The 22,077-nt window shown below is 34.7% G+C and overlaps 1 protein-coding gene across 1 annotated transcript in view; it reads right to left on the minus strand.

Annotated features, from left to right (window-relative positions):
• Positions 1-22,077, minus strand: part of LOC138704268 (uncharacterized) — a 114,385-nt gene that overhangs the window by 14,503 nt on the left and 77,805 nt on the right. Inside the window, exons 4-6 of the mRNA XM_069832139.1 lie at positions 19,223-19,447; positions 12,623-12,761; positions 4,926-5,055 (exon numbers count right to left, since the gene is read on the minus strand). Coding sequence (XP_069688240.1) covers positions 4,926-5,055; positions 12,623-12,761; positions 19,223-19,447 — 494 coding nt within the window. The remainder of the gene's footprint in view (positions 1-4,925; positions 5,056-12,622; positions 12,762-19,222; positions 19,448-22,077) is intronic.

The following is a 22,077-nucleotide window of genomic DNA, read 5'->3' on the forward strand; positions in this document are numbered from 1 at the left end:
TTCAACAATTCTTCATTTAATTAATGTATTAATCAGGTTACTGTAATTACATTATAACATTTTAAATTAAATCATGATTTCAGCAGATAATTAAAATGTATTTATGTTATAATAATAAGAGAAAAGTGCAGTACATTTAACATTGTTAAACGTGTATTTCGCTTTTCGCAATTGGCATTACTGAATAATAATATCGAATTTCTTTATTGCAGTAATCGATATTCATCTATTTCAAATTCACAATGTCTGAATAGGTTAAGTATTCGTAAATATACAATTATTAACATTTTGTGATCGAATTTTAGGGATATATTATTTACATTTTTATTTTATTCACGAAATAGTCCTAATAAATGTCACTCGAAATCTGAGATTTCCCAGATAAATCCACTCGCTTCGCTCGTGGATTTATCGGCAGATCTCAGACCTCTCGTGACATTACTACAGATAATTTTCATTAGGTTTTTGTTTAATCAAAATACAGTACAGTATTAACATTGATTGTTTTTACTCACGAACTGAGCTGTCCATGTGGACGTATTCATTATGCAGTGTATATTATACTGTCTACAGCACATTAGCGTACAATATAGAGAAGGAAGTTAAATTGAAAAATAATCACAATATGATATTTAAACATATTTTTGAAAATGGTGGACATATATTTCGATACAGTTTTCAGTTCTTTTGTGCATATTATCGCACTATAGACTATTGTACCTAATTTCAAGTACCAGTTTCGTCCTTCGTACTAGTAACTCATGTTGAAATAATTCTGTACCTACTTTATAAAAGCGTACCTTACGTACCTTCACTTCTGCCCGATCCGAAAAGATAAAATTACTCAGACATACTATCCAATATCCGTCCAAGAGGTTTTGTTGTGGGGTCGTAGAAAGGGGGAAATCACGTGACAGTTAATTACATAATGAGGCCCTTTCATTTAAATTATTTTTAAACAGTTGTATAATATTACGTACACGTCCAATTCCTAACAGAAATTAATGTTTTCAGAAAAGAGCTAAGACAGCCCAGCCACTAGCTGGTGAATAAAATCTGGTGGGGGAAATCGGGATGCGACGTAGTCAAATAGACGACAGTATCTGTCCGAAAATGATTCAATAATGAAAGTTCTTTCGTCACTGGAAAAACGCGAACGTATTTCTGGAACGTACTATTTACTATGACCGTAACGCTACTATGACTGTATATGCGGTCTTGGATGTGTGTGGAGGACGGTTGAACTTCATTAGTAGAAGGGGTGGGAGTGAAGTACATTAAAAAACTCAGGTACAATAAAAATTGAAGTAAAAATAAAATGATGTCCCTGTATATTTACAGCAGCACAGATTATTGAAAAAAGACAAGAGTTTAATTTTGCCTTTATATACAGCCTTTAAAGGTTATACAAAATCCTTTGATAAAGTAGATAGAGAAATCCTGTGGAATATATTATTTGAAAGAGGCTTTCCAAAACACATTATCAGGGCCATTCAAAGTTTATATGTAAATGCAAATATTAAAATAAAAAGTGGAAACCAAAAATCAACACATGAAATTTCAATAAATCAGGGATTAAGACAAGGGTGTCTTCTTTCACCCACTCTTTTTAATTTATATATAGACGAAGTTGTCAGGAATTGTCAACTGACTTCATAAGAGCTGTGACCAAGATAAATTACAGGACACACAGAGTGGATCGTAAATAATGTCATTAATTTCAGGATGTTATTCTTTGAAATATTTGAAACATAAAAGTTGAAAACAATTGAGGATCGTTTTTGCAAAAGTCGATATATGCAGAAATCAAGATTTTACAGAAATTACATTAAGTGACAGGATCTATCGAGTTTTGAAAAAAACCTGGAAGGTTTGGTAGTCTCTACATACGGGATGAATCAAGTTTTGGTAAATCTGATTTCATAGATCGATTCCGGAGGTAGAAAACATACGATATCCTTATGCAACTCACTTTCGAAAATTTCTGCATCTATCGACTTTTGCAAAAACGCTCGTCAATTTTACTCGTTTTCGCTTCCTTTTCGAGAGAAAAAAAAAAGTTTATATCAAATATTTCATAGTGTCTTTTGGAAAAGCAATTGCTTTATTTCCCAATATGCTCAATTAATTTAAGAGGGCAGTGTATTATAAAAATAAATCATGGGAAGAATTGAAGGGTTGAGAACCATAGTGGGCCAAGCGCCAATTCCTAAAACCGTAGTAAACAAGGGTTAAAATAAAGTTATTACCATAATTCAATGGAAACATATCACTAGTAATATAAGGTATACACATTCAAACTAAATGATATGTGAATCTTCGTTAAAGTATGGTATCCACTTAACTTTAACCATTGCTTTCTCCGTTTTTAATAAATGGCGCTTGGCCCAAAATGGCTCTGAACCCTTCAATTATAGTTTCGTTCTTCTAATGTGTAGATATTTGATCTGAACAAATGTAAAATTGTGAAATTCCTTTCAGTACAATACCTTATAACATTGCAGAATCAACATCAGGCCTTATTACCCATTCCTCGTCACCGCACCTCTTTCTATTCATTTTCTTTCACCGTGTCAGTTTGTCGCCTATGGAACTCCTTACCTCGTCATGTGAGGGATTGCCGAATAGTTAATCGATTTAAATCAAGAATTAAGTTTTACGTGCTTTTAAATGGAATTGATTTGTGAGTGTTAGTCGATTTTTATAGGTTATTCTGTGTGTTTGTATAAATTGTCATTTGGACCTATTATAAAGTGGAACTAGGATATAAATTGTAATTACTTAATTATGTAGCCTGTTTAGTCAATATTTCATAATACAGTATGTAATATCCTTGATGTGCATGCTAATGATTTTATATTTAAGTATTACTAGTAATATTACTATGTTTTATTGTTTCAATATATATTTCATTTCTGGTAGTGTGGAAGAGAAGGCCTCATGGCCTTAACTCTACCAGAATAAATAAATAAGTAGAGAAAGTTACATTTGTTCGGATCAAATTTCTGTAAATTTAAAGGACAGAACTAAAATTCAAAGAAAGCAAAAAGGAACAAAATTGTATTTAATTTTCTGTTTGAAATATATCAAAGAATAACCCCCTGATGTTAATGGGATTATTTATTGTTTATACTGCAAATTGTACAGAGGAAAGAAATGTGCCTCAGTTTCAGCTTTCCGAGCGCAACCTCAAAACACGTGGAAACCTACGAAATGCAGAAGGCAGACCGGGTCAAAACAATTCGGGGCCTACAAACAAATTTTACTGCAAGAAATATCTATATTGCTATATCACAAAGTTTTCTACTTCTATAACTCTATACCCTTCATTCAATAACTAATATGTTATATACAACTGTAAAAACAATATTTTGACTTTAAGGAAGCCACGTAACTGAGGCCCGGCCTCACTACTATACACCATTCGCGCCTACGAGAAGTCTGGATCCTCTAAAACAGGGATGTCGAACAGTGCTCTCGAGCTGTGAACTGCAGAGCCTTCACTCCTCTCTTACCGTGCAACGGTTGAACACAGGTAGCAGGCAGACCGGCCGAATGACAGTAAACAAAAGCGAAACTGCGGCGGCTGGTACTTTCATAACTTTTATATAATTATCTTACCAATTGATTAGGAACTCAGTTTAGATTTGCACTTGATGAACTCCGATAAACAAAGAATGTAGCCTACATGAGGATGAATTATGATGATAATGATAATGGTGATAATAATAATAATAATAATAATAATAATAATAATAATAATGTAGTTTTATCTACTGGGTTGTACGTTAGTGACAGAAATAGATAAATCATAATAATAATGTTGTTAATATCATGTTTAAAACATCAACTTTGTGTGTATGTGTTGTAGCAGTGCAACTTCAAGTTGAGAAACGTGAACTGTTTTGATGTATAAAATTAATTGCTTTTAGCGTGACTTGAAATTTGTTAATAGTTTTTGTTACAAATTAAAAAATATGTCCTCCTCGAATTCGATACTTTAGTGAAATGACATCTACAAGATCTCCATGAACATTGAAATCTGAATCGACACTCCTTATGAATACACTGTAGCTAACTGCGCAGTATCTTTCCGGTCGGTACTTTCGTCAAGACCTATAGTGAGTAATAAGTGAAAGTTTTCATTCTTGCTATCAGTTGTTGCTCCAAGTTACCTCCCGTTTATGATACGAGACAAACATATAGATTTAAAATCATTAACGTATTCCGGACATATCCCTTTTGCAACAGCTATGAGACAGCCTTTCACAAATTCTCCGTCAGTAAATAGCTTTGAAGCCGTTGCAATAATTTCACAAATTTTGTAGCTAGCACGAACCAAGCTTATTCTACTAACACCAGATGATGATGGAAGGTTTTCTGAATTCAATCTTGATTTTAATTATTCTACATCCTTTTTACGAGTGAAACCGGATAACTTTTCTGGTCCATAAGCTTCAGCATGACGTGTAGAATTAAAATGCCTTTTAATATGATGGCTAAAGTATCGAAGTCCCTTTCTACATATTAAGCAATGTGCCTTTCCGTCCTTTAAGATAAATAAATATTTATCTGTCCACTCACTACTGAATCGTCGTTCCATATCCGTACCAGCCGCCAGAGTTGATAAACACACTGCGTACAGAACACTGCTACAGCGAGCTGACTGACTGTCGTTTCAGCTCAGCTACGGTAGGAAACAGTATTAATCGTTTCACAGTTTCAGAGCGCTGTTCGACATCCCTGCTGTAAAAGCTTACAGTTACACCGTTCAACGCAGTACTTGCTTCACAGTTCCATTTTCACTGTTTCGTTTACCACTAACGATTTATTTTTAAGTTACACCATTCTTACTTTATCATTATTGATGATTTTTTAAATTTTGAATCCGCCACTACCTCTTCTCTTTTCCACCTGATACTTACTTATCTCTCCGGGGTTAACTGTCACCTCAAGCGATTCACACTGGTAGTAACACTCTGGTGGCGGATGAAGGAACCATCGCTTGCTTCCTTTGAGTTGAGCTTGCCAAGATGGACGTTTAACCATATCGATCTGGAAGGAAAGAAAATAGAAGAATTGAATACTGAAAATTAAAAAGGAATCTCTTGTACAATATATAAGAACTACTGAAATCTATATACGAGAGTAAAAAGAAAGGAGAAACTGAAAGGAAACAATTAGGAAATAAATTAAGGCTCAAAGGAAGCAATTAAGACGTCGAGGAAATGAATTAGACAGAACCGACAGAATTAGAAGGTCGGCAACAGAAAAGAGTAGAGAAACATCATGAATTTGTTAAGCAACCCATCGCGATTTGTTACCTTTTCTTGCGGTATTAAAGTTCTGCTCTATAAACAGGTAATTCAAACTAATTTCATCACACACAAAGTCAGAATTATTATCTGACAAGGGTAAAGGAAATCATTTCCATGAAATTGTAAATATAAGTTTAATGACGAGGGTAGATATTTTCTTTTAAATAGTATTTCCTAGTCATATATACTCTCAGTTTTATCATAGCTTGTAATTTGTTGCAATACGAAGCAATAAAGCGTTTGACGCTTTCAGGACCTAGAGGATATTTGGAAATTAATTTTTTATATAAATTCCCCAACTCGCAAAAAAAAAATTAGAGTCCTTTGCAAGTAAATACATAATTATTCCAAGAATTGCTAGAGGATAAGTTATTCATATTTGGGTAAGCTGTGACCAGGTTAACTTCACACTAATTTACGTATCTGTCATAATAAAATAATCCTGCAGGAATAAACAAATCTAAAAGAAGAAATGACAATACTTATGATTACAAAAATTTTTACAATTCCCGCCCGTTACGAGAACCAATCAAATTCATTGATGGCAGCTGATGGACATACCCACCACCTCTGCAAGTTGATGAAAGCGCTGCTACAACACTGTGGTATCAATGATGTAATCGCTGAAATACGGAACATCGTGATGTCATCTGATTGTTCAGCGCTGATATTCGGTTTACAGGGTGGAAGTGAAATTACCCTTCAACTCTGCAGAGCGAATTGTTCATTTTGAGCGTAACAAAAAAAGTCTAATACCATATCGGTGGGGAGTTTATAGTTTTCGAAATAAAAAATGTTTTTTTTCTTCCCCTTAAAACTTTAGGGTGTTATTCATAGACATTTCGCAGCACGCGCTACGAGCGTACTAAGCTAGCCCCGGCTATCCACTGGTTACTTGTACAGAATTCAAATCATATCCTATCGCTAACACTGGTTTATGAATACGAAAAACGCTGATCATCCACCGGAAGCCCGCGCTAAAAATGTCTATGAATACGGCCCTATAAGTCGTCGTTGTGGGTAACTACTATGCATAGGATCTTTGTTTCTCTCCATACCACTAGAGAATGTAATAAAGAGTATTTCTTCCCTTTGTCGTATTTCGATACAATGAACGGTTTCCGTGTAAATTAAATAAAAATTAGCTATATGTATCCATATACCTATGAGGCCTCGCCGACCTCATTGAATAATGAAAACTATATGTAGTCAACATGTAAATATTGGAGAAAAATTTGTCCCGGCACCGGGAATCGAACCCAGGACCTCTTAGCTTTGCGTGCTGAGCGCTCGTTTCATCTGATTTATGCCGGGACCCGATTCACAGCGCCGGCCGAACTCTCCTCCTTTGTATCATCATTGGCTTACTACCTGCATTTTACACAAATAAGTCATGTATGCAGGAGCGCATATTTAAATAACTTTATGGCTATTTTCAACAACAGTTTTTGAAACACTGTTAACATTGATATAATATGTAGGCCTATTCATACATAAGGCCTCGCTGCCGTCCTCATTGAAAACAGCTGACACATCAAACAAATGACAATCGATCACCCGCTTAACGTATTGAAATCTTTTTGAATACTATACCCGTTTTCATTCAAATTTTTAATACGATTCAGTAGATCCGAACCCACTTTTTTAGGTGAATCGATCTTGAGACTCAGGTCGTTTTGAATCGCCGTTTTCATTGAATTTTCAATACGGTAAAGATAGCTGTCTTCCAGCTGATCCATGACACGGGCAGCGTAATTTCAAGATTTCGCAAACGGGGTCGATAACGACTGGCAAAATTGTTGACAGGGAAGAGGAGATTTTAAATTTGGTCCAGAAAAACCCGGGTCGAAGAGGTCGCTTGATTTGGAATACGTAGCCTTTCGTTTACATCTCACGTTGGGTGAGTTCAATGCCTCCGTGCGGAATCTTGGGCATTGCGATGTTGCCAGCGTGCTTAAACTTTCGATGCAATTATTTAATTAACCGTACACTTAATCTCAAAAGATATATTAGTTTTTTTTATTTATTTTCATGTAATCTATCCCTCCTTTCAATGCTGAGTGTTATATCGCTTCCATCCTGTATAGCAGCCGTGGCGAAAAGGCCATGGTGCGCCGAGCCACTGTGTAAGCTGCAACGTGCATAGCACCTATGGAGGGAGGCGGACAACCGAAGGGGAAGTTAATGTTTAGGACGTGTAACGAAGAAAGGAATGAACAAGAAAACATAGGACACATTATCACAACCTAAAATTAACTGTCTTCAGAATGTCTCTGCGACAAAGTTTCAAAATCAGGAATTATGTCACTTACCGCCAGTCGTAGTTGATCACGAAGGTATTTGTCTATCAGTCGTGATCTAAATTTGATTTTTACTATTTCCATTGTTGAAAATAATTTTTCACAAACGTAAGTTACAGCGAACATGGCTTCAACAGAGCAAGCGAAAGAACGAAGCTTCAAATATTTATTTTTTTCCAAAGATTTGAAAAGTTCAACATTTGTCAAGTCCTTACATCTAGCTTTCATTTAACGTCACATTGTAAATCTGCGAGTTTAAATTGTAAATCTAACAGCATTATTCGAACATCTGCTGAAAAAGGATCGACGTACAGAGATGATAATGATGATAATAATAATGATAATAATGATAATGATAATAATAATAATAATAATAATAATAATCATAATAATACAACCTTTTAATGTTTCATCAGTAACATGTAGTAACTTATAATGCCGTTTTATGTTATACAACCGTTTTCCTAGTAATATTTGTGAACAAATCATACATTTAATATTTTCATCATATTGTAAGCAAAAGAATGCATCCTCTCATCCTACTTGAAACTTTCGTTTTTTATAGAGGTACATGGTTTCGAGAGAGACATTGCGACGATACGCCACTCGTAGGTCCGAGACAAATACAAATAGAACGGAGTTTGACTCCAGTGAGTAAGAGGGTGGGGGTTGTAGGTAGGAAGCGAGAGAAAAGCACTGCGAGCCACAATGTGCTCGTGAGTCGCATTTTCGCCGCGGCTGCTGTATAGTGAGGATCACGTAAGAGTAGTTCCTAAAAGGCTAATTCCCCGTTTCTTCAGTGCTGCCAACTAATACTATATATCACCAAAGAGTATAAAACCACAATGTCATGTACTATAATAATAATAATAATAATAATAATAATAATAATAATAATAATAATAATAATAATAATAATAATAATAATAATAAGAGTAATAATAATAATAATAATAATAATAATAATATAAAATAATGTTAACAATAACGATGTCTTGGTTACTTATTTACCACAGCTCATCTTTATGTTGATTGGTGATTTATAAATGGTTCAATAATTTGTGAAAGAGTAGGCCTATATTATTTCCTCCTGGACTTCTCGCACATTATGTTGGTAATTAGTAGATTAATATGATCTAATATTAAACTGTATTTTGTCTGACAACATGAAATTCATTGGATTTACTCAACAGTTTACGATTCACGAGACCTAACCTAAAAAGGTATTTTGTTCAATCACATGAAATCATTAGTACAAACTCCGAAAACCGAATGTCACTTTGAAATGTATGCTTAAGAAAACTTAATTACTCCTAATAATTTTGCTACTCTAGTTATAAATTGCTATCTCCCTGCGCTTAACTCCTTCATTATCTTCTTTCTTCAGTTCATTACACATACAGTATGAACTATAGATTCCTGACGCGTACTCTGAATGGCACACGCTTTCTTAAGAGTCACTGCCATGCTATTTCCTCTCTTTGACATTATTGTAATAAAAATCTAAACACGAGAGTAATTATTGATTATTATGTGATGGCATTTCTATCGATGAACCACCGTATTTTATATTTATTTATACTTATCTGACTTTAATCTTCAATTGTAACAACAACGCAATTAACAGATAAAATGACCATTATGTATTAATATTAATAGGCCTACTGATATTCAAATGTTACTAGCTTCCAGTAATTGGTTCAGGAATCTAGTACAATTTGAATTTTCAGAATTTACATTACCGACAACTGCTGCCACTGCTGCCAACATAACAATATCAGTTGTAGTATTTCTGATTACCGAAATTCGAAACGAAGTTGGCAAAAGAAAATTCAACCTTCAAACCGAGAAATCACCATAATCCATTAGCATATGTAGTAATGGGGGGAAAATGGTCAGGTTTCATCCTTGGGGTATTAAGTAAGCGTCCTGATTGAGTCACTCACCCACTAGAGGACGGTTAATTGAGACTCTTCTACCTGCTCAGCAAGGTCATTGACCTCGTGTCTGTTTGTTTCTTGCAGGGCTTGCTTTGTTAACATACTGCTACAGTAACAGTGTACTATGCAGTGGCGATTTCTCTTAAGGAGCACAGGAGCATTGCACCACCTCTTCAAATAACACATGTTTTTAAATTTATATCAATGAGCTGCAGTAGACTATGTGAGCGACATAATTCTATATTATAATACTATGTAAAAATAACACTGCACGTGTACTGTTCTTGTTGACGCCTGGGACTTACGTTTCCCGTTCGACACTTGCGGCACACTGTTCCATTGGAGCATGCGCAGTAGTACTGTTTCACTGGCAGGCTTTGGAGCATGGTAGGGAGCCAGTACAGTGTGCGTAGGAGTGGTTAGGAGCACTTTCAGATGTGTTCTCAAGCTGTCTGCAGTAGCTGTTGGGCCGTTCTATCATAAATATTGCAATGAACAGTGTGCAAAATCTTTTAAATGTGTAATTTTCTGTAAGAACTTTACACGAAAAGATCAAAATAAAGAAGCTGGGTAGACGTACACAGGAATTGAAATTATAGAGAAGTAACAAGAAAATACAACATTCGGACTTACGAAAAATACAATATGTGGTTGTAATATAAAAGACGCTGTATTTTGTTTTCCTTGCCTATTGTTCGGCGGCGAACATTCATTGACAAAAAAAAGTAGGCTACGTGTTACTAATTTCATTTATTTTTCTGTTTGAATTTAGGACTGTGCGTAGTAACTAAATAATTTTGATTATCGTTCTGTAGGTATGACTGATTTCAAGCACATGAATGAAAGAAATAAAAACACGATTCTTCAGCTGCACACTCAACAATAATGTTAAATTAGCAATTTTGGGTCAAACATACAGACACAATTGGATTCAATGAGACTGTCGAACTTCACAATGATAAAGTTACCAAGAACAGATAAGTGCGTGGGTTTTGTGGAGCTTCTGAGTTGGCTTTAAGAGGTCACGAAGACGGAAACTCATCTTTAAACGCTAGTATTTTTCTTGGCCTCGTCAATTTTAGTTCTGAATTAGACGCACTCTTAAGGAACATTTGGAAAGAGGAACAGTGTTTAAGATCACATCAAACACTATACAGCACGAAGTCCTTCAAGCCATTTTGGATGTATGCTATGATGAGATTTCAAAGAAATAAAGAAAGCTGCTGACTTTCAGCAGTTAAGGCTGATGAGACGACACACGTATCGAATGCTTGTGAACGTGTGAACTGTGTTATAAAACGCAATATAGCGAAAACAATATTATTTACGGTGTGCTGCAATAGAAATTGAACACTTTACTTTGCTATTACTGGACCTACATAGAAAACTGATTAACTGCAATTTCTTGACTAACAAAATTATGTAAATCTATACCTATATAACATATATTAATAGTTATGTCGTAGTTAGTATCAATAATAATAATAATAATAATAATAATAATAATAATGATAATAATAATAGGGTGTAATAATAACATGATAATCATAATCATAATAAATATTTGTGCACCACCAGGATTATTTATCACCACACGCCACTGGTACTATGGGTGTAATTAAGAGTGGGAAAGGCAGGCCCCTTTTATAATGGACGGCTACAAATTCCGATGGGCCTGCTGCAAAAGAATGTGCAAGTGTTATATGAAGCTTGATTAAAAAAATACGATAATTGATAGTTTGCAGCAATATCCTATAACCACGAAATAGAGGAAGGAAAAATGTTTAAATGCAGAAATAAAACAATCACTTGAAACTTACGGCACAACAAATAACTCCGAATCTTTTCACTAAATGAAACGGATCTTTCTATACATCACATCTAGCCATCTAAAATTTTGTTGACGTTCTGAAAGAAACATAGTGTGATGTATGCATCAAAATAAGAAGCACAGAAGGAAGGAATCGTACTATCAGGGACTGGAATGCTTTACCTGCAGACTTACTAAAGGCTTTACCAACAACCAAAAATGTATTTAAAAATAAACTTAAGGACCTTACTAATAGACGGTAATTATACACAGTATTTAAAGGGTGTAAATGATATGTTGTTATTGAAGTGTTGTATCAGTGAAGAAGTATGTTGTGTCAGTGAAGTGTGTTGTGTCAGTGAAGTGTGCTGTGTAAGTGAAACGTGTTCCTGTCAGGGAAGCTTTATAGTTTATGGTGGCAGTGCATAGTATTTGAACAGTGAAATGTTTTTGAAGTGTTAGTGAAATCAGGGTAGAATCTGTGAAATGTGTCGTAGTTCCAGTGCAGTGAGTGAGTTGACAGCGAAATGAGTGTAATTTGAAAGGTACTTGTGCAGATATGAACATATACTCGTGGATTTTAGTTCCATCTTAGTTTTAAGATACAAATTAGATTTATTTCAAATGTTATTTTAAGTGATCATTTAATTTAATTTAGCATATTCCCTGTTGTTGTTATTATTATTAATTATTGTTAGTATTAATTATTAGTATTATTATTAATTGTATTTTTAATTAATAAGTTTATTATTGTCATTATTGAGTGTAATTAGTTACCACTGCCACCGGGTATATACCCACTGCAGTGTGAATAAATACATACATACACAAAAAAATGTAGTGTGAATAAATACATACATACACAAAAAAAATGTAGTGAAAAAAGAAACATTTCATAGATGACAAATGGCAAAATAAATGAACAACTCCATATCTCGATTCTGTAAAATCACTGTCATATAAGTGTTTGCCAAATTGAAAGAAACTCCTGGAAACTAAACAACACTATTTCTAGTGACTACATACATGGAAATCCATGTAGTCAACATCTTCGTAGTGTCTCCTAAATGAACTGCTTTACAAACGCTAAGGGACGCAACTGACCGGTAATTGAATCAGCGGGTGGACGCAACTAACCTGATTCTTACTTGTGGGGACGCAACTAACCGAACCCGAAGTAAGCTGATCCGACCTATATTTCTGTTTCACTCGGGACAGTTGCCACTTCAGCTTGTGATTGAGTCTGATACTAACGTGCATGGTCTCTCGGTAGCCAGAGCTGCCCAGGTAGATCCAATCCAGTTTCTGCCGGTCGCTGCTGCTGGGAGGCAGGAAATAGGGACGCCCGTAGTGTTGCCGCAGTATGGCAGCGGCCCGCTCGTCGCAGTTTCGCCTGTAGCAGAGTATAACAAACATTTTGAAGAATCGCACTATATTCAGATAGAAATACATATTATAGAAAAAAGAAGTCAAGCGGGATGGAAAGATAAACAAGGATTATAGAAAGAGAGAGAAGGCAGTTTACTGGAAAGAAGGAAGTGGAAAGAAAACGAAGAATCGAAGATAAGAGAGAAGAAGAAAAATAAATGGAGCATGAAAATAAAGATTGGAAAATGGAGAAAAGAAGCAAGGCAAGAATGTAAAAAAAAAATTAAAAAATAACGAATACTTCCAAAAAAAAAAAACTGACAGAGGATTCAAGGAATTTCCAAAGGAAACGTCTACACTGAAATTAAAGTAATAAAATACGATATGCAGTTTCTTTAACAGTGTAAGTGTACCTTATTTCGTTTCCAAGAATATATAAAATCCACATAGGTTATGGTGCCCAATGTTTCCATTACCACTGTGTGGAAAACCTCAAATAAACAAACAAACAGAGAAGAATGCAGCTAGAGTGAATTATAATGGCAACTGAGAAATTATCTCGTGCCACTTTGTTAATTATACAATCAATGTAGTCATTGTAACCAATGCACAGCTGCTGAAATCGTTAGTGCTGTGATCTAACAGTTTTTTATTTAATTCCCCTGTTAAAATTCACGTTTTTTTATGAGAGAGAATTTTAGAGATATTCCTGGCTATATTATGTTAAGCATGTGCAGAACACATTAATGTATTATTAATAAAGGGGATGCGATACTGTGACTCCACAGAGTCACGCACACTTTCCCCTTCCTTCCCCTTTCCACAACGTTCGAAGGCCTCCCGTCCCAATGCAATGCAAAAACATCGCAGTACGTATTTTTCACCGTCAGTGGTGGAGGTAGTATTATGAATTCTTCAAACCGACTCTACACTATACCACACGAACGCACCCTCACAGGAAACAGAAAAAGAGGTGCCAAGACCAACAACGACCAGTTCTGAGGATGACCCATAAATAGTTCGAAACATGTAAACAAGGTACTTTAGAATTTAACACAAGAATTTCTCTTCATACATATTCCGAAGCGATTCAATGTTAAAAGTTGTGTAATCAAGATGTATATACACAAATATTCCTCTTTCCATACTCAGCGCTTGATGCCCGCCTACGACGTCAAGGTCAGAAAAATGCGCTTGCTTTGAGATCACTGATCTATGACAAACAAAATACGGTACCGTATTTAAACAATGAGAATACCTAGATAAATACCGTAAATATCGTACGTCATATCTACCTGTCCGATTAGTAAATGAGTAAAAGAAATACTAAATCCATAAGAAAGAGAGAAATTTGATCATTAATAGAGCACTGAAAAGGGGAATAAAGAAATTCATTATGAAGAAAGAATTTAGTATGACAATCACAAGCTGATTACAACACATCCAACTAACCTCTTAACAGTCCTTGTAATGTTTTCTCTGGGTACCTGCTGAAATTCTGGGTTAGAGAGGCGAAATTTATTTACACAGCGACCCATATCGTAAAGATATTTTCCCTTGATTATCCTTCCACATCGGAAATAAGCTTCAACTACAGTCTACTATATACAGTCACGAAGCTTGGGATGATTTTTTGCATTTCTCGCGATAGTTCCTAGCCGCTTGGAGCGCTGTAAGTACTAGGAACAATAGACTGTGTCACTGCCATCGTGATCTAATACAGGCCGTAAGGCAGACCATGTGACTCGCTTAACCCGATCACGAAGGGCGGCGTTTCAACCATATGAATTAGTTGGAATGCATAAACAGTAACATATGTTTCTCTAAAATGTAGTGTAATTGCATTAATAAAATTTAAAACAATGATTATGAGACACTTCAGACAATTCACTTGAGAGTTAAGATGTAATATTATTTATGGTGTGAAAATTACGTTGTTCGTATGTGTAATACCTGCCTTTATTTCGATTAAATATTGCGAAATTCTTGTACATTCATTTATGCACGATTCAATAATTTTCAATTGCACCGCACGGATATTTAGATATGTTGAAATTATAGGTTATGTTTACTGTACCAGTTGCCCCTTTCTGCCTAAATTTAGTGATCTACAATACCTTGCCATTCATATGGAAATTATAGATTATATTTACTATATTTAACTTATATTCATAAATTCACAATTATATACTATAATTAAGCATAATGTACTGTAATGTATGATACCCCGCACATTCAGTTTGTATTTTAATACTACAATTGAGTACTGAATTATTGTATTTATCTACTACTTAAGAGACTAAGTAATACAATTGTACGTACACTAATTTCATAGGAATGGTATGGTAATTCTTTTGTCTAAAATTAAGGAAGGTAGATGTGCTAAATTCAAATCACAATATAAATTCTTTTTTATTAAACCTCAAAATAGCTTCCATTCTAAACTTAAAATGTTGACGCGAACAGATTATGTTAACATGTAAAATTCTCTTCACATTAAAATAACACAGTTTTGTAATTATTTCTGCAACATATTATGCAACAAGAAGTAAACGGAACTTATAGACACATTACACTAAATAAAGTTATAATATTTCACTGAGTTCCATACACTGAAATAGAAAACTCGAACATATGGTACATTACGGTTCGGATCGAAAAGGCATTGACTGTACCGTATTTCGCATTGTTGTGAAAAGTTGTGTAAACTGTGAAATGTTCGATATCGGTTGTAATAACTGTAAATGGCTAAAATACAATAATTTCAATAATAATATGCGACAAGGAGACGTTTGTAGCACTATAAATTGTAAGAAAAATAGGTTAGAGTTATCATTCTTCCGAAAGATCCAGGAAGGTGAGTTCATAGAATATAATATATATTTTATGAAAATAATATATAAACCTTATGTATTTCATATTTCAATAGTGGAAGGAAGCTGTTAATTTTTTCAAAAGAACATGATATCGAAAGTACAGTACCTTTTATGGTCTGCTAGGGAAAGAGTGTGTGATGAGGCGATAGTAGCGATCCTGGTTGTGAGCAACTATGTATGTTTGCATATTTGGTAAGTATTGAGTTTTGTGACTGTATATATTAGACTGTGCTTCAACCATGAAAATACGGTGCTCTGTTGTGATTTCCATCTCTCTGGCAATGGATCAAGTGACTGGCGTTATTGGTCGTGTTAGTTCTTGAACTACCCGCTTGGTCGCAAAGTATTCTCGAAGACGTTGTTTCTCTCTCACACACCGCTACCCCTTCAAGGCAAGACTCACTGACTAGTAATGACGTTATTCATTCAAATTGACTGGCAGGAAAAGCCGAAAATATTTAATCACACGGTACAGCGGTCACTTACAACTGGCCAACCTGTGATGTCAGAGCGCGTTTACTCTCTCGGAGAACAGATAGTACAGCACGTGAGCGAGGGTAATTTTGTTTCTCAGCTATTTAAACATTTCCATCCCTTCCACTGCCACTACACCTACTTCGCTCTTATAGCTATGTTTCCCCTCGAGAGCAGAGATGTGTGACGTCACAGAGCCAACAGTTGGAAATGCCTGATTTAGATTATCGTTGTACTCATTTTTCGGGTGCCCAGAGTAACATTTCGTGGTAAATTGACGTAGTTAAGAAAAGAATATAAACTTATAGCAAAAAATATTAGAATTCCTATAAACAGGAATTTCAATATTTTGTCAAAAAACTGCACAAGTGCAGGCTGACGGGAAGAACTTTCGCTTTGCTGGTATAGATGCAAGTTATGGACTAGAAGAGATGTGGTTCAATGTTAGGAAGAGGTGGAATCCTTAATCTCCAGTACCGAATCAATCTCTCTAGAGCATACATGGGCACAATTTTCGGTTACGTGAGGCACTCGATTTGAAATAGTTTGTTTACTAGGAGAGGAGACTGTAGAGTAGGATGGGAAATATAAACTGCTGTGACCTGCGTCACCTTATCGTAATCGCTAAGGCGGTCAGTGGCGAATTATTAGGAAAGCGCTTGGTTAACGTGAGAGACTCCAAAACTTTTATTCAATTTGGCAAATTAATTCGGCAGCTTTAATCATAAACCTCTTTACTGTTTCTCCGTCGCTGAATTGATTTAAATCACAGGCGAGAAATTGCGTAACTAGTCAATAATATTCCATCACGTTGTCTAAGTTTATTTTCTTGAATATTCTGGCGTTTATCAAGATTACTTAATAGTTTGCACGTTCTCGACCTAAAATAATTTCAGAAAATCATATTACGTTTTCTATGCACATATGACTTTTTTTTTATAAATTTCTTTTGGAAATAATACGTACAAACAACATTTAATTCCTCGTAGGCTACCTTTTAATGCAGCGTGTTTAAGGTATAATGTCATATTTAGTATACTATGCAAATGTTAAGATCATGAATTTTCTTCGGAATAGTACGAAAAATAACATTTAATTTGTCTTACCTTCTAATTCAGCATGTTCTTCATGACTTAAGGAGTAATGGCGTTGTATATTAAATTTATTAATGCCTAATAGGATTTTCGGGCATAACATACATCGTATGTTCTCCCCTTCTAAACAGCAAAAAAACTCTTCCTCCCATTTCTCATGAAATAATCGTTTTCTAACGCGTACACACTGCTTTGATAATGCCATTATGCCACCACTGATATTGCTTATGAAACTGATATAGAACCTGCCCACGCCTTGGATCTACGTGAGGAAGGAACGGGGACTGTGAAGATGATGTCACTCAGAGCGATAAGCTCTGTGAAGGACAGCGAGGTACTAATTCTCAAGTGAGGCACGATGCCCATGTATGCTCTAGAGCAGGGAGCGTCAAGTGACTACACTCTCGGGCGTACGTACAAACCCTCAAGCCCTGACGTACGGCTGCGGGCAAGGGTAGCTGCTTCCACAGTGGCGGAGCTAAGAACTTGTACTGTATGTGAAGCAAATTTGTGGTAAGAATATACATTAATTTCAGCTTTTAATTGAAGTACACTTTCACTGTTAATTGCACTATACACAAAACACTACTCTACATAATTTGGTACAGTTAACTATATACGAAATAAATTTTTGCATGTTTGCACAATAATGAAACAAAACAAAATATACACTTTTATAGAGATTAACATACTACGAAATAAAACTGTTCACTGTTTGTCTTCTTCTCATTGCTATACAATTCAGTTGACAAAATAAAACAGCAGTACAAACGTTACTATTCAAATACAATTCTGTAATAATAGTACTTTTTCTTATATATCAGAGATCCTCGGCGATTTTTGCAGTTTTTTGTTAGTAAGCAGCTTTTCACTTAGCGGAGCTTTTGTTTTAGTACCAGCCAATCGCAAACATGATTTCAGTGTTCATCACTTAGTTGTTTCTGTGACGTGACTTTGTAAACTTCATTAAACAAAACAGTGTTTCGCATACGTAGGTTGTCCCGAACATGCGCAACGTTCTTGCTGCAAGATTTTGTAGTTTAGGAAACCTTTCTCGTGGAAAACAAGTATAGAAATGGTTAGTACTTTTTCTGTTTTGATACTTATCCTTTAGCTCAATATCGCTTTGTAAATCAAGTATTTCTAATTGTGGTTCAGCAGGAATATCCAGGACACTCACTGAAAAAGGTGTTGTAAATATCTGAAATTGTTGTTCAAGTTCTCTCATATCCTGAAATCTACGTTCGAAGTCTTCGCACAATTGTTGCATTATTCTTATATATCTTTCAAGGCTTCTAACAGGTTTCCCATGTACATCCATAAATAAGGCAATTTCATTCCTAAGTGGGAGAAAACGTTCCAGAACTTTTCCTCGACTTAACCACCTTACCTCGGTGTGGAAGAGTAAATCCTCACACACACTGTTAATATAATCAAGTAGTGCCCTGAACTCCATGTGATTAAGTCCTTTAGACCTTATGAAATTAATTGTTCGCACAACAACATCCATTACATTGCTAAGGTTCATGTTTTTAGCACATCAATATTCCTGGTGCAAAATGCAGTGCACCGGTGCCCCCAAGCGACCTCGATAGGTTCCACCACTGATAGACTGCCCGCAGTAGAAGCCGTAAGCAGGACTGTATGCCCTCTCGCGATCTTGAGTCGACCTGGCGGAGCCTGCTCTAGAGTGAAAGGTGGTCTGAATATGGTGCTGTCAATGTTACCTCCCAGTAATGAGGTCAAGATATCAAAACAATTCTAGCTGTACCTCCCTTCCTTGTAAACACATCAATGCCGTTTACATGGTCATCTTTAGGTCTATAATCTATGACTGACTGACTATCTTTAATTCGTTATCTAAATAAGGAATACTATCGCTCGATATATTGTAATACTGTCCCAAGTGTCGTAACATTAATATAAACTTTTACTAAAATATTAAAAAGAATTCGTTTACTGTACCAGAAATAAATTCGCGGCATTTTGTATCGATTCCCTTAAAGGCACTGCGAGTGTTAAAGTTTGTTTGTGTTACGTACCATCCAATGTGCCAAGGTTCAGGGTTTGGTTTATGACTCCCATTGAAGACCTCTCCCAGATTTGCAAATCCAGAGTTTGTCGCTATAAGTTGGCAGCCTTGAGATTGTTGTGCTTGTGGAAGTTGTTGATAAAGAGTCTTGAGAAATCGGAAGTCGAACACATGCTGCGCAGTCCAGTTGCGCATCGCGTCTGTCACAATCACAGGGTGTCCCGAATATGTGTACCTGCAACACAGGACGTCAACACGAGATCTGAGAGGTTTGCATTTCGGCAGATAAATACAGATGTGTGTATCACACTTATAGAGCACTTACTTTCACGGAAATATCACAGGCCTAGATCAAATGACGAAACCAGGGGTGTACATTGTATAAGGAAATTTATAAGCGCAATTAATGAAGATCTGCTGTAAGAAGAACAATGCGGATTCTGGAAGGGACGTTCTTGATCAGACTGCGTATTTATAATGCAACAACTGATACAAAAAAGAAGGGAATTCAACCTACCAACAATCCTATGCATAGATAATGAGAAAGCATTTGATAGTGTTATAAGAAATAAACTACTTATTTATTTATTTATTTATTTATTTATTTATTTATTTATTTATTTATTTATTTATTTATTTATTTACTAGCCGTACCCGTGCGCTCCGCTGCACCCGTTAGAAATAAATATAAAGTAATTACATAATTAAAATAAGACATTTGATTCAGAGAACATTCGTGTTTGATAGAAGAATAAATCGTTTAATATGTTATTTAATTTAAATTGCATCCAAATAATTAAAATGCGATCATTTTGGTCCAGAGACACTCATTTGGTGCAATGACAATTCCTTTAACATGTTTCTTAATTTTTATTACGTGCAACCATAGTTTAATGAAGATTGACATCATTTAGATGTAATGTGTATATTTTATTTTACTTGTTATAGGTTTCCATTGAATTGTGGTAATAACTTAATTTTAACCCTTGTTTTCTACGTATTCAGTAAATGGCGCTTGGCCCACTATGGTTCTGAACCCTTCATATAACTTAAATTATATTATATAATATTACATATTATATCATAATATTATATTATATTATATTATATTATATTATATTATATTATATTATAGTATATTATATTATATTATATTATATTATATTATATTATATTATATTATATTATATTATATTATATTATATTATATTATATTATATTATATTATATTATATTATATCAGAAGTTACTGTAATAACATTATAGCATTATGTCCATCTAGAGAAACTACACTTTCCAATGGTGAAATAATAATTAATTATACAAACCGGTTAATTTAGCTTCCTATATTACTTCATACAAACACAGAAAAATTCTCTGTAGGCTATGTTCCATAGCTTTCGATTGTTGCTGTTCAAGGCCCCTTATAGACGAAGTCATTTGTTTTTTAATTCATTGCACGGCCTTAGATGGCAGTTATTTTCATTTTAAAACTCATTTATCTCATTAAATATCAGTTCTATCAAACTTTTTCAAGGAATAAAACTTATCGAAAATTATCTTTAAAGAAACTTTGTTATGTAACATTTTTCACAAAAATCAATAATAAGCGAGATATTTCGATTTATTTAATTCAGGCCTCCTTATAACCCCCCTTTTAAATAAAGTATTTTGAATGCCATATAGCCTAAAATCTAAGTTACAACTAACTTAATTTATATTCCAATTTTCATCGAAATCCGTTCAGCCATTACCGCGTGAAAAAGTAACAAACATACAGACAGACATACAAACAAAAATGTCAAAAAAGCGATTTTCAGTTTCAGGGTGGTTAATTATATGTTAGGACCAATTATTTTTGAAAAATCGAAAATTACCAGAAAAATTTCGGCTACAGATTTATTATTAGTATAGATTTATTTATTCTGGTGTAGTTAAGGCCATCAGGCCTTCTCTTCCACACCACCAGAAATACAAATACAATAACAGAAATAAAAACGAAAAAAAACACTATAAACAAAGTAGTGACACGAAAATATACACAGGTTGCAGTCACACAAACTTTAAATGAGTGATTAAGTATAATTAATTGTATCCTAATTAACCAACATAAACAAGAAACTTGCGACTTTAATCTAGAGTAAAAAACACAAATCAACACTTCTAGCAATACCTAAAAAAGCATTAAACAAGACAAAATTTTCCAATTTAATTTTGAATTGTGATAAAGTGCGGCAGTCCCTGACGCCATTAGGTAACGAATTCCAGAGACGGGGTTTTTATACAGTGTAGGAAGATGAGCATTAAGACGTTCTATGATGAGGGATAGAAAGAAGTGCTTGATGCCGGTTTCGAAGAGTTGTAGGAAATTGAAAGCGCGATAACAGATAATTCGGAGTAGAAGTATGCATGATTCTAAATAGAAGATACAGTGAATGTATATGGAATATAATGGAAAATAAAGGATACCCAAAACATATACTTAAGGTGATTCAGATTCTGTATAGGAAAACATATATAAGTATAGAAAATGGACAAGAAATTACGAAAAAATGGTAGCAATAAACCAGGGAGTGAAACAGGGATGCCCATTGTCACCAGCAGTATTTTAAGGGAACGCACAGGTGAAATTACTAAATCTTACAGTTTTCATTTTTTTTCTCAAAGGCCAAGGACACCAGAATAAAATTATGTGACACGTTTCTTATTAAGATGCAATAAAGGGCAGGAGTTTTTTTCTACGTGATTTTCTTTAATATTGGACGTGTGGAACCATTTATATATAAATTAATTAAATTAATATATAAATGGTTCCACACGTCGAAAATTAAACAAAATCACGTTGAAAAAAAATCCTGCCATTTA

Source organism: Periplaneta americana, chromosome 8 (genome assembly GCF_040183065.1).
Source record: "Periplaneta americana isolate PAMFEO1 chromosome 8, P.americana_PAMFEO1_priV1, whole genome shotgun sequence".
Lineage (NCBI taxonomy): Eukaryota > Metazoa > Arthropoda > Insecta > Blattodea > Blattidae > Periplaneta > Periplaneta americana.